Here is a 25,229-nt window from a genome sequence, read left to right as displayed (position 1 = left end):
CTCTGGCCCCCCTGCGGGGCCAGTTCATGTTATAAGTTCTATTGTAGGTATCTAAACTTGGCATGTCATAAAAATTAAAGCTCTTTCACTAGTAACTAAAAGGGGTGTTGCCTTATTGACTTAACTCAGAATCCTACATTATGGGACAGAAAATAATTGGTCTAGTTCCGACTCCAAAAGTAAGTTTCTGCTTGTCTGCTTTAGAAGCCTTTGCGTTTTACTTTTCCTATAAACTTGTTTTCCAGAAGCGCATCATATTTAGCACTGCTGTAATATGTTTTTTGTTTTTAGATTTCTAGGTAGCCGTGGAAGCCATTGAGGCTCAGCTAGATATGGTGCTTGACTCATTCCTACTGCTTTCTTTAGGGGCCGGAGTCTTGGGTATTCATGCATCTAATCTCCCCTCATCCCACGTGCGTCTACCAGCAGGTGCTGTGGTCTCTTCCTCCAGATTTCTACAGTATCCGCCCACTGTCCTCATTCCCTCGACCTCGTCCCCAGGGCCTGTCACCCTCCCCTCTGGCTTGGACCACATCGTGGCTTCCCAGCCCCCTGTCCATCCTCTGGTCCATTCTTGACAGGGCAGTCAGAGAAAGCTTTTAAATGTGAATGGGATTGGAACTTCCCAGCTCAGGAGCCTCCAGCAGCTTCTAACCATGGCCTGTGGGATCCAGCCTAGTCCCCTCCCTACTCTTCATGTTTGGGCATAGTCACTGTTTTCCATTTCGCCACCATGCCACACTCATTCTCCTCTTAGCCTCTTTGCACACATCCCTTTGTTCAAAACACAAGCCTTGGCCCATGCCATGGCTGGCTTCTGTCTGTTGTTCAGGCCTCGGCCATCTGCATCATAGTCCATGCATGGTAGTCCCCGGTCATGCTCTACCACCCCATACAGTTTAGTTTTCTTTCTGGCACTTACGGCTCTCTAAAATTGTGTTCATCTCCATGCTGCTTATGGTCTCCCTGCCTTCACAGATGTCTGCTCCATAGTAGAGGGACCTGTCACCTAGAGGGGTGTGGACAAGTTTGTTATTGAGAGAGCAAGTGAAGGAATGAGAGAGAAAACTAACTCAGTGAATGTCCATTGAGAGTCTTCGGTGTAACAGGAGTTGTGCCCGGTGTGGAAGAGAGAGAAAACGATTAACACGGGACTCTTGCCCTTAAAATTTACTGTTGGGGCCGGCTCCCTGGCCGAGTGGTTAAGTTTGCGCTCTGTGCTTTGGCTTCCCAGGGTTTCATCAGTTCAGATCCTGGCTGTGGACATGGCACCACTCATCAGGCCTTGCTGAAGCAGCATCCCACATAGCACAGCCAGAACGACCTACAACTAGAATATACAACTGTGTACTGGGGGGCTTTGGAGAGAAGAAGAAGAAGGAAAAAAAAAGACAAGGTTGGCAACAGATAGTAGCTCAGGTGCCAACCTTTAACAAAAAAACACTTCATTGCTTGTTGGAAGGGACAGGCAACAGTGCCAAGAGACCAAGGCGGGAAGACTGGGAAAGGCTTCTCAGAGGAAGGGTCAATCGAGGTGGCACTTGAAAGCTGAGTTCTGAGGCAGGATGAGAGGGTTGTTGGTAAAAAATTCTATATGAGAACAGGGACCTCTCCCTTTCTCAGACAAACTCAGCCACATGGTGACCAGTTAACTTTCTTAGAAGACACTAAGTGTCATTTTTAAGGTTATGATCCTGGAATCCGATTGCTTCAGTTCAAATCCTCTCTCTGTCACTTGCTAACTGGGTGACTTTGGGCCTGTCATCAAGCCTCTTGTTTCCCCGCCTGTAAATGGGATTCTGATAGTACCTGTGACGAGGGCTGTTGTGAGCTTTAACAGAGATAACGGGTAGAAATCACCGAAAATCATAGAGACTGAAGGCACAGGATGTAATAGTTGTTCACTGAATGGTAGCTGTTATTATTAGATTCTCAATAAATATTAAATGATTGTTTCTCTGGCCAAGTAAACAAGACAGTGGTATTTCCTCTCTGTGTTGGTTAGTTAAAAGTTAACTGCTTAGACCAGAGCATCCATCTCTTAAGAGGAAACTGGCATGAAGGAAGGTGATTCTTACAAGGCAGGGACCACCAGCTTCTCCAGCAACCTCTGAGGCTTGGTGGCCCATGGAGTGGGGATGTTGATTGCACCCTGATTCTGGCAATGATGGTCTCTGACCAGTGAGATGACCCCATCGGAGTCTGCACAGCCCCTGGGCTTCCTCTGTCACAGTCTTCGGAGTGCTGCACAGAGAGGCTGTGCAGCCTCCAGTGGCACACGCCGGCCAGTGGCAATGAGCTCTAAGGGAAGGGACTGGCTCAGTTCCATTAGTAGAACACCCGGCACCTCGGGCATGTTTCCTCTAATTGCTCTCATTTCTACTTCAGCAATAGATTTTCTGATTCTTCCTTGGGGGTGAACCCATAAGTATTTATCTTTTGTTTTTTTCAGGATATTGTCTTTCTATTAAGAGCTGCTAGTTTCATGTGATTTTATATAATTTACCTCCCTTCTCTGGTCCAGTGTCTTCCTCCTGTGACATGAGGGCCTAGAGAATTATTATTTTTTACTTATTTTTTTATTTTATTGAGGTCATGTTCATTTATAACATTGTGTAATTTCAGGTGTACATTATTATATATCAGTTTCTGTATAGACGGCATCGTACTCACCAGCAATAGTCTAGTTTTTATCTGTCACCATTACATAGGTGCCCCTTTACCCCTTTCTCCCAACGCCCCCCTCCCCTTTCCCTCTAATAACCTCTAATCTGTTCTCTTTACCCATGTGTTTATCTTCCACATATGAGTGAAGTCATACAGTGTTTGTCTTTCTCTCTCTGGCTTATTTCACTTAACGTCATACCCTCAAGATCCATCAATGATGTTGCAAATGGGACGCGTTTGTCTTTTTTTTTATGGCTGAGTAGTAGTCTATTGTATATGTGTGCCACATCTTCTTTATCCATTCTTCAGTTGATGGATGCTTGGGTTGCTTCCACATCTTGGCTATTGTGAATAATGCTGCAGTGAACCTAGGGGTGCATAGATCTCTTTGTATTGTTGATTTCATGTTCTTTGGATAAATAGCCAAAAGTAGGATAGCTGGGTCCTATGGTATTTCTATTTTCAACTTTTTGGAAAATCTCCAAACTGTTTTCCATCGTGGCTGCACCAGTTTGCATTCCCACCAACAGTCAATGAGGGTTCCCTTTTCTCCATATCCTCTCCAACACTTATTATTTCTCATCTTGTTAATTATAGCCATTCTGATGGGTGTGAGGTGACACCTCATTGTAGTTTTGATTTGCATTTCCCTAATAATTAGTGACATTGAACATCTTTTCATTTGCCTATTGGCCATCTATATATCTTCTTTGGAAAAATGCCTCTTCATATCCTCTGCCCATTTTTTGATCAGATTGTTTGTCTTTTTATTGTTGAGTTGTATGAATTCTTTATATATTTTGGAAATTTAACCCCTTGTTGGATATATGATTTGCACGTATTTTCTCCCTGTTGGTGGGTTTTTTCACTTTGTTCATGGTTTCCTTTGCCTTGCAGAAGCTTTTTAGTCTGATGTAGTCCCATTTATTTTTTCTTTTTTTTCCCTTGCCTGAGTAGACATGGTATTTGAAAAGATGCTGCTAAGACTGATGTCAAAGAGTGTACTGCCTGTATTTTCTTATAAGACTTTTATGGTTTCAGGTCTTAAATTGAAGTCTTTAATCCATTTTGAGTTAATTTTTGTGTATGGTTTAAGATAATGGTCTGCTTTCATTCTTTTGCATGTGGCTGCCCAGTTTTCCCAACATCATTTATTGAAGAGACTTTCCTTTCTCCATTGTATGTTCTTGGCTCCTTTGTTTAAGATTAGCTGTCTGTTGGGTCCAGCCCGGTGGTGTAGCGGTTAAGTTTGCACGTTCTGCTTCGGTGGCCTGAGGTTCACTGGTTCAGATCCCGGTTGCGGACATGGCACCGTTTGTCAGGGCATGCTGTGGTAGGCGTCCCACATATAAAGTAGGGGAAGATGGACACGGATGTTAGCTCAGGGCTAGTCTTCCTCAGCAAAAAGAGCAGGATTGGCGGCAGATGTTAGCTCAAGGCTAATCTTCCTCAAAAAAAAAAAAAAGATTAGCTGTCCGTAGATGTCTAGGTTTATTTCTGGGCTTTCAGTTCTGTTCCATTGATCTGTGTGTCTGTTTTTGTGCCAGTACCATGCCATTTTGATTACTATAGCTTTGTAGTATATTTTGAAGTCAGAGATTGTGATGCCTCCAGCTTTGTTCTTTTTTCTCAGGATTGCTTTAGCTGTTCAGCGTCTTTTGTTGTTCCATATAAATTTTAGGATTCTTTGTTCTAGTTCCGTGAAAAATGTCATTGGGATTCTGATTGGGATTGCAGTATAGGTATCTGTAAATTGCCTTAGGTATTATGGACATTTTAACTATGTTTATTCTTCTGATCCGTGTGCATGGAATTATCTTTCCATTTCTTTATGTCTTCTGTTTCTTTCAATAATGTCATAGTTTTCACTGTATAGGTCTTTCACCTCCTTGGTTAAATTTATTCCTAGATATTTTATTCTTTTTGTTACAATTGTAAATGGGATTGTATTCTTGACTGCTCTTTCTGTTAGTTCACTATTAGTGTATAGAAATGCAACTGATTTTTGTAAGTTGATTTTGTACCTTACAATTTTGCCATAGTTGTTGATTATTTCTGATAGCCTTCTGGTGGATTCTTTAGGGTTTTCTGTGTATAGAATCATGTTGTCTGCACACAGCAGGAGTTTTACGTCTTCCTTTCCAATTTGGATACCTTTAATTTCTTTTTCTTGTCTAATTCCTCTGGGCAAAACCTCAAATTATGTTGAATAAGAGTGGCGAGAGTAGGCACCCCTGTCTTGTTCCTGTTCTTACAGGGATGGCTTTCAGTTTTTCCCCGTTGAGTGTCATACTGGCTGTGGGTTTGTCATATATGGCCTTTATTATATTGAGGTATTTTCCTTCTGTACCCATTTTATTGAGAGTTTTTATCATAAATGGATGTTAGATCTTGTCAAATGCTTTCTCTGCATCTGTTGAGATGATCATGTGATTTTTATTCTTCATTTTGTTAATGTGTATCACATTGATTGATTTGTGGATGTTGAACCCTCCCTGCGTCCCTGGTATAAATCGCACTTGATCATTGTGTATGATCCTTTTAATGTACTGCTGTATTTGTTTGCCAATATTTTGTTGAGGATTTTTGCTCATCAGTGACATTGGCCTGTAATTTTCCTTCTTTGTGTTGTCCTTGTCTGGTTTTGGTATCAGAGTGACATGTCTGTTCATCAGTGACATTGACCTGTAATTTTCCTTCTTTGTGTTGTCCTTGTCTGGTTTTGGTATCAGAGTGATGTTGGCCTTGTAGAATGAGTTAGGAAGTGTTCCATCGTCTGCAATTTCTTGGAATAGTTTGAGAAGGATAGTTATTAAATCTTCTTTGAATGTTTGATAGAATTCTCCAGAGAAGCCGTCTGGTCCTGGACTTTTGTTTTTTGGGATGTTTTTGAATACTGTTTCAATCTCTTTCTTGTAATTGATCTATTCAGATTCTCTATTTCTTCTTGATTTCATTTTGGAAGGTTGTATGACTCTAAGAATTTATCCATTTCTTCTAGGTTGTTCAATTTGTTGGCATATAGTTTTTCATAGTATTCTCTTATAATCCTTAGTATTTATGTGGTGTCCATTGTAATTTCTCCTCTTTCATTTCTAATTTTATTTATTTGAGCCTTTTCTCTTTTTTTGTTAGTGAATCTGGCTAGGGGTTTGTCAGTTTTGTTTATCTTCTCAAAGAACCAGCTCTTAGTTTCATTGATCCTTTTATTTTTTTTTTAGCCTCTATTTCACTTATTTCTGCTCTGATTTTTATTGTTTTCCTCCTCCTGCTGACTTTTGGTTTTGATTGTTCTTTTTCTGGTTTATTAGATGTAGTTTAAGATGCTTTTGTGAGATTTTTCTTCTTTGTTGAGCTGGGCCTGTATTGCTGTAAGTTTCCCTCTTAGAACTGCTTTTGCTGCATCACATAAGAGTTGGTATGTTGTTTTCATTTTCGTTTGTCTCCAGGTATTTTTTTATTTCCCCTTTGATTTCTTTGTTGATCCAATAGTGATTCAGTAACATGTTCTTTGGTCTCCACATATTTATGTCCTTCCTAGCCTGCTTCTTGTAGTTGATTTCTAGTTTCATAGCATTGTGATCAGAAGAGATGCTTGATATGACTTCAGTCTTCTTAAATTTATTGAGACTTGCCTTGTTTCCCAGCATATGGTCTATCTTTGAGAATGTTCCATGTGCACTTGAAAACAGTATGTATTCTGCTGTTTTGGGATGAAATGTTCTATATGTATCTAAGTCCATCTGGTCTAGTGTTTAATTTAAAGCCACTCTTTCCTTGTCGTCTTTCCATCTGGATGATCTATCTGTTGATGTAAGTGGGGTGTTGAGCTCCCCTACGTTTATTGTGTTGCAGTCGCTTTCTCCATTTAGGTATGTTAATAGTTGCTTTCTGTACTTTGGTGCTCCTGTGTTGGGTGCACATATATTCATAAGTGTTATGTCCTCTTGGTGGAATGTCCCTCTTATCATGATATACTGCCCCTCTTTGTCTCTTGTCTTTTTTATCTTAAAGTCTACTTTGAGATAAGTAGGGCAACACCTGCTGTCTTTTGCTTGCCATTTGCTTGGAGTAGCATCTTCCATATCTTCACTCTGAGCCTGTTTGTCTTTAGAGCTGAGATATGTTTCCTGGTGGCAGCATATTGTTGGGCCTTGTTTTCTAATCCATCTAGCCACTCTGTATCTTTTGATTGGAGAATTCAATCCATTTACCTTTACAGTGATTATTGATATATGAGGGCTTAGTACTGCCATTTTATCTCTTATTTGCCAGTTCTATATTTCCATTGTTTCTTTTCCCTTTATTTCTGATTGCCATTTCAGTTTGGTGATTTTCTGTGATAGTTTTCTCAGTTTCTTCTTTATTTATAATTTGTGGCCCTGCTCTGATTTTTTTTTTTTTTAGTAGTTGCCATGAGGTTTCTATAAACTATCTCATAGATGAGATAGTCCATTTTCTGATAGGCCCTTATCTCTATTAGCCTAAGCAGGCTCCATCTCTTTCCTCTTCCCCTTCTGAGTTTTTGCTGTGACAAATTGTTTTCTGTGTTGTGAATTTATGACTAAATTGAAGTGTTTATAGTTATTTTTGATGCTTTCCTACCCTTTGTCTTTTATGTTATAATTAAGTGTTTACTGACCTATTCTGATACAGAGCTGCAATTTTCTGATTCTGTGTGTCTATTTATCTCCTTGCTCAAGATTTTGTAAACCTTTGCTTTTTAGTTTCAGATGGGGGGGCCCCTGTCAATGTTTCTTGTAAGGCTGGCCTAGTGGTGATGAACTCCCTCAGCTTTATTTATCTGGGAAGACTTTCATTTCTCCATTGTATCTGAGGGATAGTTTCACTGGATAGAGTATTCTTGGCTGAAAATTTTGTCTTTCAGTATTTTGACCATATCATTCCACTCTCTCCTAGCCTGTAAAGTTTCTGCTGAGAAATCCGCTGAAAGCCTGATAGGGGTTCCTTTGTAGCTTATTTTCTTCTGCCTCGCTGCCCTTAATATTTTTTCTGTTATTGACTTTTGCTGGTTTTACTATTATATGCCTTGGAGAAGGTCTTTTTGCATTGATGTACTTAGGAGTTCTATTGGCTTCATGTACTTGTAAGTCTAGTTGCTTTCCCAGGTTTGGGAAGTTCTCAGCTATTATCTCTTTGAACAAACTCTCTGCTCCATTTTCCCACTCTTCTCCCTCTGAAATATCTATAATCCTTACATTGCTTTTCCTAATTGAGTTGGATATTTCTTGAAGAATTTCTTCTTCTTTTTTTTTTTTTTAAAGATTTTATTTTTCCTTTTTCTCCCAAAGACCCCCAGTACATAGTTGTATATATTTTAGTTGTGGGTCCTTCTAGTGATACGTGGGATGCCGCCTCGGCATGGCCTGATGAGCGGTGCCATTCCCGCACCCAGGATTCGAACCGGTGAAACCGTGGGCCACCAAAGCAGAGCGTGTGAACTTAACCACTCGGCCATGGGGCCAGCCCCCTCTTCTTTTTCTTAAAATCAGTTCTCTCTCCTCCACCTGAAGCATTTCTATCTTTCTATCCTCTAAATCCCTAATTCTGTCCTCCATAACATCAGCTCTGTTTTTCATTGATTTTAGGTTATTTTTTATCTCATTAATTGTGTTCTTCATATCCAGAATTTGTTTGGCTTTTTTTCTTTTTTTAGAGTTTTGGTCTCTTTGGTGAAGTATTCCTTCTGCTCATTAATTTTATTCCTGAGCTCGTTGAACTGTCTTTCTGAGTTTTCTTCCTACTCATTGAGTTTCTTTATGATAACTATTTTGAATTCTCTGACATTTAAATTGTACATTGATGTGAGTTCAGGATTGGTTTCTGGAGATATGTCGTTTTCTTTCTGCTCTGAAGTGTTAATGTAGTTCTTCATGGTGTTTGATGAAGGGATCCTTTGCTGGTGCATTTGTGGTAGGGTCAGATCACACGATTCCTCCTGCCACCATGGGGCTCGTGGCAGGAGCTGTGTTTTCTGATCCCGCCCCATCTGCTGAAAGTTGTGCTGGTAGGGTTTCTCTGCAATTGCATGCTGGCCACAGCCAATTGGCCAGTCACACACACACATGCAGGCTGGGCCTCTGTGCCCTGTCAGCAAGTCGCTCTGGTGGTGGACCACTATGCTCAGCAAGGGACCAGCCAAGCTGGTGCACTAGGCAGGAGGGGAGGGGGCGCGCTTTCTTTTGTGCATGGGCCAGCTCTGTGCTCATGGGCTGCTTGGCTGAGCTGCTGTGCTTGGTGGGGGCTCCTTTGTGGGGGCTGAGCTGTGCTACTTGGTGGGGAGTGTTCCCATGGGTGGGCCTGCTGCAGCACAGTGGGCACTCCTGTGGGTCGGGCTACAACTGCAAAAATGTTTGGGTGGGCCCCACCTCCTCTAACAGTCTCACTAGCCACTGTATAAAGTCCTGTGACTTAGATCGCTGCCACCAGAGAGGGGTAGAGGTAGGACTGTGCTCATCTAGTTCCACTGTCTCTTGGGGATCCAGTCCACCCATCTTCGGATGCATGGCTGTGTGAATCTCCCAGACGTCCTGTTGTGCTGTGCAGGGAATCCTCTGCTGGTTAATGAATGTCTGTTTGGTTGTAACTTAGACGGGAAAAACAAAGGGAAGAAGTCAACTCTGCCATGATGCTGACATCACCCCTGGAGAATTATTTTTAAACCCTATAGAACTTGATGGATTATTATTTATGCTTTTACTTTGGGTCACTAGCTTTTAGAATTGCCTTCTCCAACATCAAACCCTTCAATCGTTTTTTCCATTGATTAAATGTATTATTTATTGAAGTCTGTTCTCTGCCAAATGCATAACTTAAAATTATGGCAGTATTTTGATACATTAGGGTATGTGTTCTGAGAGGGGAAATCTTAGATTAGAGGAGCAAGTAGGAAGCCATTGATCCAGACCTGAAGAGTCACAGGACTTCTGCAATGGAATGTTTCGCCTTTACTTGTCAGGTTTAGTGGTAACTAAATACTGTATTTTCTCCCCTTCTCTTCCCAATTTGTAGTACTTAGTCATGGATTACTATGTGGGTGGTGATCTACTGACCCTGCTCAGTAAATTTGAAGACAAGCTTCCAGAAGATATGGCAAGATTCTACATTGGTGAAATGGTGTTGGCCATTGATTCCATCCATCAACTTCATTATGTGCACAGGTAATCACTTTCTTATATATTTTATGAAAAGCACATTTAATGTGTCAAAATATTCCTTCCTGAGTTCCCAGGGTCACAGACCCCAGCTTCCAGGCTATCCTGAGAAGTCACACAGCGAGCGAGTTCTCACAGCACAGAATGACTTACCCAGGTTACTGCCTTTAAACCCCAGTGCCTGGCACCCAGGAAAGACAGCTTTATTGGGACTATTGTGGTGCTATAACTCCTGTCAGCTGAAGCCACCTTATCTTGGAGATTTACCTAACATTGGCTCACCCTCTCCCTGCCATATCTGGTCCCCAAGATGCCTACCTGCCCCCCAGAGCCCGCATGGGGTCCCCATCCCTCTGTGTCTCTGCTTTCTCAGCTTCACCTTCTCTCTGTTCCACACTGAACCCATGGGCCCCGTGACTTCATTCACCCCACAAATACTCACAGAAGGAAGGTGGGCAGAGGATTTGGGGCTCACTTCACAGCAGCATGTAAAGGATTGAACTGCATGAGTGTGTAACTGCCTCTTGCAGAGGGTCAGGCAGGGTGAGGTGTCAGAGCAGAGGATCAGGGTGGGTAGAAGTGTGAGGCAGGCCTTGCTGCTCTCCTGGTCCCTTCTGCGGTGCCTGCCCTCTTTGCTGCGACAGTAATGGCCTTCGTGCCTCGCCGAGGCGTCACCTTTGTATCCATTCTCCCTCTGCTATTTAAGACAACAATTCAGTCCTGAGGGGTTATCTGTCTGTTTTACTGGTTTTATTTTTTTCCTAGTAATTTCATGGCAATAGTTTTAAAAAGTTAATAGTTTTGTAAGGCTTGTAACAAAACACAAGTCTCCAGCCCTGCCCCGCCCTGATTCTACTTGCCATAGGTAACTCTTGTTAGCTTTTTCAGCTGTTTCTTCTAGTACTTGCCTTCGTATTTCTAAATAACGGTTTTATATCACTCTTCCCTTTTTTGCGGAGGAGGAGGAGTTAGATCACATCTATTAAACTGAAGATTTAACTCTTTTACATAGTTCATCTCTCTGTCTCTCCCACACGCTCCCAAACTTCCCTGGCCTACCTCGTCCGAATTAGTAAAATAATTTTTGGCTAAATCAGTGTTTGGTGTTTATAATATAATGACCATGTAAATGTTACATATGAGCCTGATAGTATACGATACTTATACTTCTTATGTGAATTTTTGTTTCCTCTGAAGTTAATGATTGCCTTGTTTTTTCATTAGCTTACTTTTCTATATAGCTATGACTAATTATCCCCAAATATTGTGACTAAATTATAAAGACAAGCTTCCAGAAGATATGGCAAGTCTACATTGGTGAAATGGTGTTGGCCATTGATTCCATCCATCTGGGCATTCAGACACACCAGGTTGCTTCAGTCTGCTATTTTCTTGGAGCTGTCTCTTCCAGCTTTGCCATTCCTTTCTGCTTTGCTTGTTCTCTAGACTCACCTGCACTCTTCTCCTTCTAAGAGTTCTCTTCAAGTGGAGAGATTCCCTTCCTGTCTCCCTGGGATCGGATCCCTTGTTTTCTGAGTCTTCTTTCTTGGTTTGTTCTTTTGATTTGGTAGCACATATCCTCCAATAGTTTCTGGAAAAGGAAGCATGTGAGAGAATTTTTTTGAGATCAGGGTCTTAATTCCTTCCACATACATGACTGATCGTTTATCCAGTATGGAATTTTAAATTGGAAATCACTTTCCTCTTAGGACTGTGAAGGTGTTCACAGACATTCAGTGTTGCTGTTGAGAGGTTCCGGCCAGTGCTCCCCTGGCATTGTGGTCGGTTGCAGACCCACTTGGGGCTGAGCCTCTGCAGCCTGTCAGGAGGTTTTCCTAAGCAAATGCAGTTCCGTCTCCGAGGGTGGTGGTGGCACTCAGTGTTAAAGTGACAGCTCTTCAAGACTTGCCATGAGTGTTATCTTGTTCCTCAGGGAGGAAACTGAGGCCAAAGAGGTTAAACAACTTGCCTCAGGCCACATGCTCCTGCCCAGGGCACTGTGCCGGAGGTCCCCTGTGTCACAGTGAGTCAAGGGAGCTGCCCCCAAATAACAGTTGCTTCTTTTGAGGTGATGAGATTTGGGACAGTGCATTTTCTTTTTTTCCCTATGTATTCTTTAATGTAGTTTTGCCTGCTTTATAACATTTATTGTAGTTGTCTTTAACATTAGATTTTGTACTTTGTCTTCTTGACAGACTTCACAACAGAGAAATAAATGTCTTTGTATTTGTCATAGATCTCCAGTGACATTAATTTGACCACCTTTTTAGTAGTTTAGTCTTTCCCATTTTCCCCTAATTAGAAAGCTTTCTCCTCGTTTTCTTAGTTGGCCATGTAGAGGCTTTGCTCTGTCATTTGAACTTTGGGGTAGTAGGTGACATTAAATATGTAATTCAACCACTTCTGCCCCCCAAACTCAACTCAGCTCGAATGACCCAGTCTAAAATCAGCAAGCTTTGCATTTTTGCTAGAAGATTCACAAACTCAGGTTTTATAGGAAGCCAGTGCTAACCTAGTCTGAGGTAGGTACATTGTGAGTAAGTTTAAACCACATTTGGTGGGGCCAGAAATAAGTGAGATTTGTTGGCATGAGAGTGGTACACTGATGGATTTAAAACAAGCATGGTTCCAGACCCTAGGCCCTAGCTTTGGGCCTCTTTTCTGTGGTTGGATGTGGGCCGTGGCAACTTGGGGCAGTGCCCACCACCCCGCTGGCTGGGCTTCTGCACGCAGAACAGCTGCTACCTCGCTTTGGCAGCGGGACCCCTCAGAAGCTCACTAGTGCAGCGAGCAGTGGGAAGCTAGGACCAGCGAGCATGCCATGCAGGTGGGTGCAGCCCCTTGCTGAGAGATGAGCCTCAGGTACCAGCAAAGGCAGAGACCAAGAGTAACAGATGCACAAAGAGTTGCAGATGGAGAACATGGCATCCCCAGAGAGAACAGAGTGCATCTTATGAATGAAATAGGAGCAGGTACAATTTTAAAAGATGGAATATTCAGAGAACAAAAGAGGTCTTGGAAAAGAAAAACTAGAAAAAACAGAAAGCTTAATAAAAGAGGTGTAAGGTAAAGTAGAGGAACTCCAAGAGAGAGAACTGGGGAGAGATGAGGTGGTCAGAGTGGCTGTGGAGCTGCCTCCCAGGTAGTGGATCTGGGATCTGCAGCTGAAGCCCATCCTCAGTGACCTCTCTGGGAATCAGACCCTCTGTTGGGTTTGCAGCAGGAAGCTCCACAAGGGGCATGGTTGGAAGTTGGTGCCATGTATCACTCAGAAATGGAACAGTGATAGACAGGATGGACCTGTGCTTTCAATGCATCAGGGAAAGAACAGGAAAGGAAGGCAAAGGCTGCAGTCTGTCCATGGCTCTAAACCCTGCCCCACCCCTCACTCCCCAGTACCACTATTTTTAACCAGGGTCACAACAACTGAGAGAAAAGGCACTTTCAGGGTGACTTCTCAGCCATGTGCCTGACTGCTGAAAACACTGCCACCACTGGGTTTTGGAGGGAGAATGGGCTGGGCTACTCCCAAGCACAGTGGTGGCCCATGGGGACCATCACCTCTTGGCTTGACTGCTGTCTCAGTTGGTGCTGTGGGGACCACCTGCCCGGCTAAGAAGCAGTGCTGGTGGGAGCCCTGGATCAGTCTTTGCTCTGAGCCTGCAGAGCCTCCGGTCGTGTTCTCTGACAGGGCCTTTCTTTGTAACCACCCAGCATACAAATAGCCAATCCACTTTTTTTTTTTAAATGACATTTACTGGTGGTATTTTATTTTAAATATAGAATCACACTGACCAAATAACCCCGATGCCATTAAACAAAAATAAACAGAAGTAGTGTATTCAAATGGTTAGCAATTGAACACCCCTGTAAGGCAAAAAACGAAGAGGGACAGCCTTTCTGAAGACCCCTGCCCCCAGCTGTCTTCTCAGAGTCAAGTAGTATGAAGTAGTGATTTTTCCACTGCATACTTAGTACTTTTTCTACTGTATAGTTAGTACTTTTTTCCCTTCATATCTAAAAGTAATCCTCAGAGAGACACTTTAAGATCATACAGATATCTCCTTCATCTTCAAAATTTCCTCCCTAGGTTTAGTATCCATTGGCAATATTTGCCTGGGCCAGTCTTTACTATGATGATTGCAAAATGATGATTTCTGAATTCCAGCACCCATTCCACATTGAAGCACCTCCTTTCTCTCCTGTAGCCTGTTTATTATCTGTATGGATACATGGATCATTTTTTCTCCCAATGGTTTATAATTTATCACTGTCTTAATTATTTTTGTGCCCAAATTGTCCCATATTTGGCCAGTGGAACCCCCTTCTAGCTGATTCCCATATTTGTGACATGCCCTCATCAGTTTTTAGGAACTGCCTTAGTTTCTGGCTCATCTTGTACCCCCTCTACTCCCACTCACATTTCTCTGAGGAACCTTGGTCCCTTTAGTGGGGAGTGGTTCTAAAGACCAAGATGTAGGGGCTAGATGTGCTCATTACCACAGGCGTGTATGCTTCTAGGCCCCTTCAGTGGATAGAGTTAGTGAAATATATGTATGTACACATATTTATATATGTACATACACATATACTTATACATAATTTGGGGATCATGAGTTAACTTTCTGGCTTCTCCCATTCCATATTTTTGTCTCCCCTCTGCAGTGACACCTGTGGCTTCAAGCAGCATGAGCACATTGACTCATTTGCCCAATCCTCTCATTTATCTGAAATAGCTTCAGAATTGCTTTGCCCATACTACTAGTGAAAACAAACCTACTGAAAAGAGTTTCCCCTCTTCAGTGCTGTTATGTTATTCATTGGAGATATGGTTGGGTTCATTGGTTTCAGTTAGTTTCCCGTTTTAGGCTCCCCTTCCCATCTTTGTTGGTTTAATTTCATTTTTTGAGTATGTAGAACATTAGCATGTTTCAATAAAACCAAAACTGTACAAAGTTGTATTCAGAGAAATGACACTCCCCACCTTATCCCATCTACCTCATCCTCACCCCTTATAAGTAACCAGGTCCTGTCTTCTTTGTCATTCATGTGGGTATGAAAGATAAGCACATATGTTTACTTATTGCTCCTTTTCTTAAGCAAAAGATAGCTTACTAAATATGCACTTTTGCATTTTGTTTTTTTCACTGAAGAATATATTCCAGAAGTCATTCCATCTTTTTTTACATTTGCACGGTACTCCGTATACATAGGTACCATAGTTTACTCAGTCGTTCTCCTGTGGCTAGGCATTTAGGTAGCTTCTAGTAATTCACAATTATAAATAATGCAGTAATGAATAACCTTGTGTGTATGTATTTTTTATTGTTGGTGTATCTTTAGGGTAAATTCCCAGAAGTCGGATCACTGGATCAACAGAAAAATAAAATGCATATTAGCATAGCATATTATTAAATACATGTTAGTTTTATTAGATGCTGTTGGTTTCCCTCCATAGGGATTACGTCTTGTCGTATTCCGCCAGCAGTGTATGAGGGTCCCCTGTTTCCTGCAGCCTTACCAACATAGTGTTTTGTTTTGTTTGGTGAGGGACATTCGCCCTGAGCTAACATCTGTTGCCAAGCTTCCTTTTTTTGCTTGAGAAAGATTAGCCCTGAGCTAACGTCTGTGCCGGTCTTCCTCTAGGAAGTACAAAAGTATATGGGATGCCTCCACAACATGGCTGATGAGTGGAGTAGGTCCGCGCCCTGAATCCGAACCCCCGAACCCAGGACCACCAAAGCAGAACACGCAGAGCTCTAACCACTCGGCTGTGGGGCCAGCCCCCAACAGAGTGTATTTTTAAACCTCTGAATTTTTGTCATCTGTTGGGTTAGAGATGGTACATAGTTGTAGTTTTCTTTTTTGCCATTCTTGTGAAATTGAACATCATTTTTATATCTTCATGTGTGTGTCTGTGTGAATTGTTTTATTTCGTGTCATTTGCCCATTTCTCTATAGATTTTTTGACTTTTTTCCTTCAATTTTTAAATATTTGCCCTTGTAACATATATTGCAAATATTTTTTCTAGATTGCCATTTTTTTTTTTTTTTACTTACTGTGATTTTTTGCCAGTCAGGTTTTAATTTTATGTATAAAATTTATTGGTCTTTTCTTTTAGTACATCTGGATTTTGAGTCATAGATAGAAATAAATATATATGTGTATATATATATATATATTTTTTTTTTTTACCTGCAGAGAAAAAGAGAACCCATGTTTTCTTCTAATAGTTTAATTTTTCATTCATGTGGTTTCATTTTTTACATATGGATCTCTGATCCATTTGGAGTTTATTCTTATATAAAGTACAGGCAGTGGATCTCTTTATCTTTACAATTTATCTTTAAAAGGCTCTCCAGTTGTCCCAACACCAACTTACTTACTTAAATGTATCTTTGTCCCATTGGTTGGAGATAACATCTTTGTCATATACTTAATTTCTTTATGTATTTGGTCTGTTTCTGGACATTCTCCTCTATCTATTCTGTTGTCTTTCTGTCTCTCCATGCATTAGGATCATACTGCTTTAATTGTGGAGGCTTGAATCATGTAGGGCTAGTCCCCTCATCATACCTCTTTCTCTTCAGTATTTTTCCAGCTATTCTTATCTGTTCCATATGAATTTCAGTATCAACTTGTCTGGCTCCAAAAAGAAAACACTGAAACTTCTTTTTTAACTTAATTTGATGGGCCCCTCAGTCTGTAGATTCAGGTCTTTTTTTATATCTGGAAACTTCTCTTGGATTATAGTTTCAGATATTAGTCATGTTTTATTGTTTTGATTTCTTCAGGGCCTCCAATTATGTATATGTTGGGCCTTCTTTGCCCATCTTCCATTTCGGTCTCCAACTACTTTCCCTCTGACCCTTTTTACTTCTTTCTTTGTCTCATTTTTATTCTTCTAGAACTTTTCCTCCCTTTCTTAAATGCCTTTCAGTAGATTTTTATTTGAATTTCTTCTCCTTTGGGCATCTTATAATTTAGTCTTCTAAATTATGTCTTATCTTCTGATAAGATTCTTTCTCTTTCTTCTATTTCTTCCCTGAGTTAAATCAACTCTCTTTTCATTTCTCCCTTTTTTTGTCTTGTTCTGTTCTTAGTTTTTGTTTTTCTGACTCATTGAGGGATTGTTTTGTTTTCTCTTTCATATTCCGGAGTGCTTATTTAAGGATATTTATTTCAGTTTAGAGTGCTGTGCTAGAGTTGTCTTTTGCTTTGTGCATCTTTTTTTGGGTAAGAATTGTCATCTTTTGCTCACATTTTATGAGACTCATCCCTATTTTTGGGAGTAGTTGGTACTCCCGTTTGTTTTCATTGAGGTATGGTGTTCTATCATATAAGGAGAGTCAAATTTATTTATCCATTCTTTTGCAAGTGGACATTAGATGGATTCCACTTTTTGGCTATTATGAGTCGTGCTGCTGGGAACATACTTGTACTCCTTGGTAAACGTCTTTTTTTGCTTTTAAAGTTTATACTCCCTTATATGCTGTCTAGTCATATAAGCTTACTCTGCCAGGAAGGAAGGCTAGCACTTTAAAGTCCACCCCTGCTGGCCCCACTCCCTACCAAGTGCTTGCAAGTACACAGAACAGTAGGTAAGGCCATGGTTTTAGTGAGACAGACTCGAGTTTACCTTCCTGTTCTCCACTTGCTCCTGTATAACTGGGCAGATTACAGGCTTACCTTGAAGATATTGCAGGTTAAGTTCCAGACTATTGCAATAAAGTGATTATCGCAATAAAGCAAGTCACACGAATATTTTGGTTTCCCAGTGTATATAAAAGTTATGTTTATACTATACTGTAGTCTATTAAGTGAGGAATAGCATTATGTATAAAAAAACAATGCAGGGCCAACCCTGGTGGCCTAGTGGTTAATTTCAGTGCGGTTCTCTTCAGAGGCCTGAGTTAGGTTCCCAGGCACGGACCTACATTGCTCTATTAGCAACCATGCTGTGCTGGTGTCCCACATACTAAAAAATAGGAAGATTGGCATGGATGTTTGCTCGGGGCAAACCTTCCTCAGCAGAAAAAAAACAATGCACATACCTTATTAAAAAATACTTTATTGCTAAAAAATGCTAACTATCATCTAAGCCTTCAGCAAATTGTAATCTTTTTGCTCGTGGAGGGAGGGTCTTGTAAAAAACATAACATCAGCGAAGCACAATAAAGCAAGGTATGCCTGTACTCAGTTATTAAGCCTTTGTGTCTTTATCTATACAATACAATTTAGGGGGATACATGGTGATTTGTTAGCCTGTAGCAGTCTTGCCACAGGTCTTCGCCTGACTCCCTTACTCATCAAGTCTCTGCTCGAGGGTCTCTTCCTCAGTGGTAACAGCCACCTGACTTGCCCCATGCGTCACAGTCTCTCCCTTTACCTCATTTTATATTTCTTCATATTTTTTCACAGCACTTGCCACGTGGATTGTGCTTTGTGATCCTGAGATCACATGCATATCTGTGCATTGCATGTTCATTTTCTGACACCTCAGCTAGTGTGCAGCTTCATGAAGGCAGGTGCCATGTCATCTGGTTACCTGGGGTTGAGAGTGGTACCTGCCACAAAAGAGATGCTCAGGAAATGTTGGTTAGCCACCTGGGTGGGTAGGAGTCATAGTGGTGTCTCACTGGGTTAATCGGGGATTAACTGATGCACTGGAATGAGTAGTGATGGTGGTGCTGATTGCTACTGCCATATGCTACTAAGTCATTGTGGGGAGACATTTTTCCTAGATTGTTATAGCTGTCATGACACGATATTAGCATTTCCTTAGCTGAACCACTACTAGTTAAGAACTTTGACCTACCTAATGTGTTGGAAATGCATGGAAATGGTTAATTTATGTATTTATTTTACTAACAGAGACATTAAGCCTGACAATGTCCTTTTGGACGTGAATGGTCATATCCGCCTGGCCGACTTTGGATCTTGTTTGAAGATGAATGATGATGGAACTGTAGGTATTTTTGTTGGAGATTTTCCATTTGGTTTTGGGTTTTGCTTGCATTGAGAAGGGGCTTAGATTTTTGATTTGAGATACAATTAAGAAGCCGAGTTTATTAATGTGACTTCATTTAGGAGACAGTTGAAATTTCCTGTTTAAGTTTAAAACATCTCTCTTGTTTTTATATTTACAAAAGTAACACATATCCCTTCTAAAATGGGGAGTTGTCAGGTTTCCTCAGATCCCTGTGCAGCTAAAAGCATGCCAACACTGCATTGAAAGAGAGGCAGCTCTTGGGCGCTTTTGTAAAATGCCCTATCCAGGCTGATCAAGTGGACAGACATTAACTGTGTAATGGTACATCCTCATTTCTGTCTGGGGGCAGGTAACTTCCTGTCAGTCAGGGGTTTTCTCTCTGTGCATCTTATAGGTCTAGAAAACAGGGACCCTTGATACTCAGTATTGTGAGGGCCAGCTGACACACCCACTGATGAGCAGGAGGGTGCCCCTGGACCGGCCATCACTGGGAGACCCAGGCCTGGGCCTCGGTCAGAGCAGCATCATAGCAGAGTTGCCTCAAGTGGGGCTGCCCTAACTCACTCACAGTCCAGTTCCGCAGATCTTTCTAGCAAGCTGTGTTAAGGGATTGTCTACACTCTCTCCTGTCATCACTGTCACGGTTTAGTCTTAGATATTTGAGAGTCTTTTCTTCTTTAAAGCCTCCACTTATCATAAAGTCTAATATAAACTACTTCTCCAGAGGAGAGCAATCTCTTCCTTTCATACTAGTGAGTTTTCAGGCGGCAGTAAAAGAGCCCATAAAACTGCCATCAGTTGGCAGTGTTTTAAAAGGAGTGAAGAGGGGCCAGCCAGGTGGCACAGCGGTTAAGTGCGCACATTCCGCTTCTCGGCGGCCCGGGGTTCGCCACTTCAGATCCCGGGTGTGGACATGGTACCCCTTGGCAAACACCATGCTGTGGTAGGCGTCCCACATGTAAAGTAGAGGAAGATGGGCATGGATGTTAGCTCTGGGCCAGTCTTCCTCAGCAAAAAGAGGAGGATTGGCAGTAGTTAGCTCAGGGCTCATCTTCCTCAAAAAAATAAAAGGAGTGAAGTGATTGACTCGCTTGCTTTCCACCATTACAGGCTTTCTTATTTCTAAAAGTCTTGACCACAGATAGATAGATTGATCGATTGATTGGTGCTGTCCTCAAATCCAGTTTCCTAATAACAAGAACAATAGCCTCAGTCTGGACTAGATCATTGGTTACCTTTCTTACCTCCGTATCGCTCCCATCACCTGTGGACACTCACCCTGTGTTACCACCTAAGAAACCAGTCTTCCTGCCATCCACTGCAGAGCTTCTGCAGCCAGGTATCTCAAGGTGCAGAGGAGTGACTCTGGTCACATAACAGAAGCAGAGCTCCCTGCTGATTAATTCAGACTGACTCCGGGGTGCTGCTTTGTACCCTGTGACTCTCCTCACAGGTGACCCAGCAGAGAGTCTGGCCTTTCCCCGGACAGGCCTTCTTGATAGTTGTCTCCATGTCCTGCCTGATCCTCAGTCTTGTAGACTCATGCTGTCTGTGTATTCCAAGACCAATCTGATTTCTCAGCTTACCTAGTCTCCCTGTCTTTCTTTGTGATAATTGGTGCCCTCACTGATTGCAGCTTTCCATAGAGGTGTCCCTGTGTCGAGGCCCATTCCTGCTAATGTCAATAGCCGAGGAACTGTTCTTTCCCTTTTAAGGGCCTTAGCCTTCCAGTTCTCTGTCTAGGGAATGCCTGAGCACCCAGCTAGTGCCTGGACCTACTCCCAGATGCTCTCATGTGGGAGACCGAAGGGTAGGCTGCGGGTGAGCAGCCTTAACATCCCCTGGGAGCATCTTAGAATCTCTGTTTTACAAGAGCCCAGGTGGTCCCTATGCACATGAAAGTCTGAGAAGGTCTGGCCTAGACACACATGGTCCCTGGACCACAGTTTGAGTAGTGACAGAGAATGTGGGAAATGGCGCCCTGTGAGGGACTGCGATGCCATTTAGGGGCTGTGGTGGGCATTTGGGCATCGAGAGACTGAGTGTGCAAGAGAATCTCATGCATTCTTGAAATTGCCCAATGTTTAGTGCTGCAAGAGAACATTGATTTGCATTGAATTTTGAATTATTAGGTTTTTAAATCATGATCATGTGCCAGTTTTATTCCATGATTATTTCATTATCTGTTGTCCCTGTTTTAGAGAAAGTAATTAGAAATTTGAAATTAGAGATGTCCTAGGGTTTCCCTTCAGTACGTCCCTCTCCCCTAAGGTTCAGTCCTCTGTGGCCGTGGGCACACCTGACTACATCTCACCGGAGATTCTGCAGGCGATGGAGGACGGCATGGGCAAGTACGGCCCCGAGTGTGACTGGTGGTCTCTGGGCGTCTGTATGTACGAAATGCTGTATGGAGAAACACCGTTTTATGCAGAATCACTTGTGGAGACCTATGGAAAGATCATGAACCATGAAGTAAGACGTTGCATTTCCACATCCTGTTTTGCTCTAGTACCAAAGCACAGGCCTGGAGGCAGAGAGAGCAACCTAGAGGAGGGAAGGCAGTTTGGAAGCTGTTAGAGTTGTTCTGGAAGACGTGATAGGGTTGGAGCAGGCTGGTGGCAGCCAGACCGGAGTCCAGAGAGTCGGGAGAAGTCTAGGAGGTAGAATTGGCCCAGCTTGCTGACACAGTAGATGGGGGCATGAGGGGCGGGGAAGCTTCGAGGGTGATCCCATTTTCTGGTGGAGGGTGATGATATTACTGGGTCAGGGTCCCTGCAGGAGAAGGGGGCTTTGGTAGAAAGACGCAGACAGCTGTGGTGGCTGTGGTGAGTGTGAGTTGCCTTGGGATGGCCTTGGCGGAGACCACTTGGGCGGTTTGACCTGTGGGTCTGGATTCATCAGTGAGATGCCAGCTCTGATTCTCAAATCTGTTTTTCCAAAAATCAGTTATAAACAGATCACATGTCTAGCTCAACATAACGTCATTAATCCTTTGTTGATCCTGGGTCTTTTCTTTTCCCTTTTCCACCTGTTGATTTTTCACTTCAATATTGCCTTTGTTCTCTTTCCTTTGTTTCCTTTTTTATTATTTCCTCTTCTTTCTAATGTTTTTGTCATCTCTTTTTTTTTTCTTACACTCTGTAAGCAAATATGTCTTTCTAATGCCACTTTCACCCTCTTGGCCAGTATATTCTTATAACTTTCTTTCTCAACCTGCTCTGTCACTCATGCACATACTTCAGAAGTGATCCCCCTCACATGCTCATCTGTCCCCCATTAATTCCTGTGTAGGGAACAGATCAACACTAAAGTGGTAAATGGTCTTCCATTTAACTCCAAGTCAAAACAAGTTATACTTTTAAAACACTTTTCCCAAAATAGAAATAAGTTTTTACATTTATAAATTAATATATACTTAGTGTAAAACTTCAGACAATGTAAAAGTACATACAATGCATGTCAAAAATCACCCATCCGCTGCTCAGCAACAGACTGATTAAGGTAACAAATAGGACTCGCAAACGCTGAGAACCAACTGGGACTGAGTGCTTGCCGCCTATGGGGCCCTGGTCTCGTGCTCTTGTGCATTCATTTATTTACTCTTCACAACAGCCCTGTGAAGTAGGGCCGTTGTCATCCTTTGTCATAGACCATAAAGTGAGGCCCAGACAGCAGTGGTGGCTTGGCACTCAGGCCCACTCGGCCATGCTGGGTGTGTGGCCTTGCAGACTGAAGCTGGTGAGGTAGGCGCTGTATCTAAATAAATGGCATCATGTCACACATAACCAGGTTTTTTGTCAGTATATTTTGTCATTCTTTTCAGCACACAGAGGTAGACCTTTCTCTGTGGGTGCACCATATCTTTTTTTAACAAGTCCCTTTTTGATGGACGTTTAGGTAATTTGGAGTTTTCTTGGTCAGGATATAATGCTGTCATGAAAATGTTATGTTTTCTCTTTGTGGCTTATTTCTCTAGAATAAATTTTTAGAAGTGGGATTGCCATAGATATTGGCAAAATGCTTTCTGAAAAGGCTGTGCCAGTTTCTGATCCCACCCACAACTTGTCAACATTCTTTGCCAGTTTGATAGGTGAAAATTTATCCTTGTTTTAACTTACATGCAATGTGCTACAAGTCTGCCATGAATAAAAACTGGCCAGACCGATGGTTTCCTTGTTTGCCTGTCTGGAGCTCCATTTCATTGGATTTCATTTGTGTTTAGTCACCATGAAGGAAAACACGCTGTTGCTTTGGAGCCATTGTTTCTACTTTATTTCCTGTGGCGTCTGTGCACCCGGGACTTTTCTAAGTAAGTTTTCATCATGTGTCCACTGATTGCCTCCTCACCCCTCAGGAGCGATTTCAGTTCCCTTCCCATGTCACGGATGTATCTGAAGAAGCAAAAGACCTCATTCAGAGACTAATCTGCAGCAGAGAGCGCCGGCTAGGGCAGAATGGAATAGAGGACTTCAAAAAGCATGCGTTCTTTGAAGGACTAAATTGGGAAAATATACGAAACCTAGAAGCACCTTACATTCCTGATGTGAGCAGTCCTTCTGACACATCCAACTTCGATGTGGATGATGATGTGCTAAGAAATATTGTAAGTGTAACAACCGTTTTATTCTCAATATTGTGTCATAGTAGGCCTGAATATTTGCAGTGTTATGTTGAAGGTTTTGCTTATCAAGATAATAAATCTTAGAACTATACTGATTTTTGAAAAATTTGGCAAGTGTCTCAAGAAAATACACCTTTTAGTCCAGTCTTCAGCTTTGTTCTTAATATCCCTTTTTAAAAACGTTGGGTTAATCAATTTGAGTAAAACTGAATTAAGTAGCTGCTTTGTTTTGGAATTCATCACAAATACTTATGCTCTTATTTTCATGGCAGCTTGTACCTTTTCAAAGCATTATCGCATGCATTATCATGTTAGAGCTTCACCACAGCCCTCTCACCACTTCTGGATATAAAGACCCAGCCAGGAGTTTAGCCTGCAGCCCCCTAGCTGGTGTGTAGGCCTCTCAGTTTCCAGTCCTTCTCACTGTGTCCCTACACATGAGAGCATGTTCACTCTTCCTTCCGTCACTTGTTTTCAGCCTCGGCATGTCTGTTTCCTTGTATGGCAGGCGTTCAGGAATGACAGGGATGATGTGCAGATTTCGAGTCTTTCTGCTGACATTTGAGATCGTGGATTTTCCAACTTGGGTCCTGGCCTGGGACCCTCTGGTGTCTGACCTGGTCTGACTGGCCTCTGACGCACTAGTCAGCATACCTTTGGCTCCAGAGAGTTTTGCTCATATGTAGTAAAATTAGTTTGGTCTCATCAAACCCCACTTTTTTAATCCATACATGTCTCTTGGTTTGAGGATAGAGAAACTGAGCTTTAACCAAATAAAAGAAAAATCTTCTTGATTACTCCTTAATTTAGAGAATTTCTCTCACTAAAATAAGACCTGAACTTTAGACCACATTGAGAAAGGTATTCTTGTCGAAAGGATTTTCCCTAGACGCCAAAGAAATTATTCTCACACTGAAATTTCCCAGATAAATTATAATAAAGAAGAATCTTCAACCTGAAAAATAGAGTTGTGATAAACTTATCTAAAATAGTCTACCTTTTGGTTCCAAACCTCCTTTCTGCCTTTGGCCTCTATTTCAGGCCAAGAACTTGACAGCTCCCAGCCTCTGCCCCACGTCGTCTGACGGGCTGCACCTGTGTCCCACTGCTCATCTCTGCTCAGGGTCTGTTGAGCAGTGGGTGCCGTGGCTTTAAAAGTTTGAAAATCACTACCCTGTTTCAAGTTTGTCCTGTACCATTATCATCTTCAAAAGCTATGTGTTTATCCTCTTAACTGTATTGTATGATGGGCAGAGCCAGGAATGAGAAATAAATCTTCCAATGCTAAGCTCCCATGCAGATGACACCATGGAATCAACATTCTAGAAGGCCATGCAATTCTCCCTAGTGCTGTCTTGATTTCGCCATTATGGTAACATTCTTTCCTCCTTTTTTTCCCATTTGTTTAACCATGAATTTCATTTATGTTGTCCGTGTTCTTATACAGGAAATATTACCTCCTGGTTCTCATACAGGCTTTTCTGGATTACATTTGCCATTCATCGGTTTTACGTTCACAACGGAAAGGTATGTCTAGATTCGTCATTCCCCAGCAGAGCCTTCCCTTGAGGTTGGTGGACAGTCTGAGGGTGTGCTTCTGTGCAAGCATCAGAGCCCTGGGAGGGCCATGCTCAAGGGAGCTGTGGATGGATTTGTCCTTTAAAAATGTATTGCACAGGATGACGTAAAGCCGGGTGGCAGACTTTTTCCCATAAAGGGCCTAATAGTAAATAATTCAGGCTTTGTGATCTCTTGTATATTCTTCTTTCTTAA

The 25,229-nt window shown here is 42.1% G+C and overlaps 1 protein-coding gene across 4 annotated transcripts in view; it reads left to right on the top strand.

Moving 5' to 3' along the window:
* The window catches only part of CDC42BPB (CDC42 binding protein kinase beta), a 132,992-nt gene that overhangs the window by 59,438 nt on the left and 48,325 nt on the right, over positions 1 to 25,229 (top strand). For all 4 annotated transcript variants that reach the window (XR_006530441.2, XR_011504814.1, XM_070514354.1 and 1 more), the window contains exons 5-9: positions 9,700 to 9,848; positions 18,718 to 18,811; positions 21,107 to 21,307; positions 23,190 to 23,438; positions 24,904 to 24,983. Coding sequence is in view for 2 of the 4 variants with exons in the window: in XM_070514354.1 (XP_070370455.1) it covers positions 9,700 to 9,848; positions 18,718 to 18,811; positions 21,107 to 21,307; positions 23,190 to 23,438; positions 24,904 to 24,983 (773 nt within the window). In the remaining 2 variants the exon portion in view is untranslated. The remainder of the gene's footprint in view (positions 1 to 9,699; positions 9,849 to 18,717; positions 18,812 to 21,106; positions 21,308 to 23,189; positions 23,439 to 24,903; positions 24,984 to 25,229) is intronic.

This window comes from Equus asinus, chromosome 7, assembly GCF_041296235.1.
Source record: "Equus asinus isolate D_3611 breed Donkey chromosome 7, EquAss-T2T_v2, whole genome shotgun sequence".
Lineage (NCBI taxonomy): Eukaryota > Metazoa > Chordata > Mammalia > Perissodactyla > Equidae > Equus > Equus asinus.
Note: the sequence above shows the minus strand (reverse complement) of the source record. Positions and strands in the feature narration are given on the sequence as shown.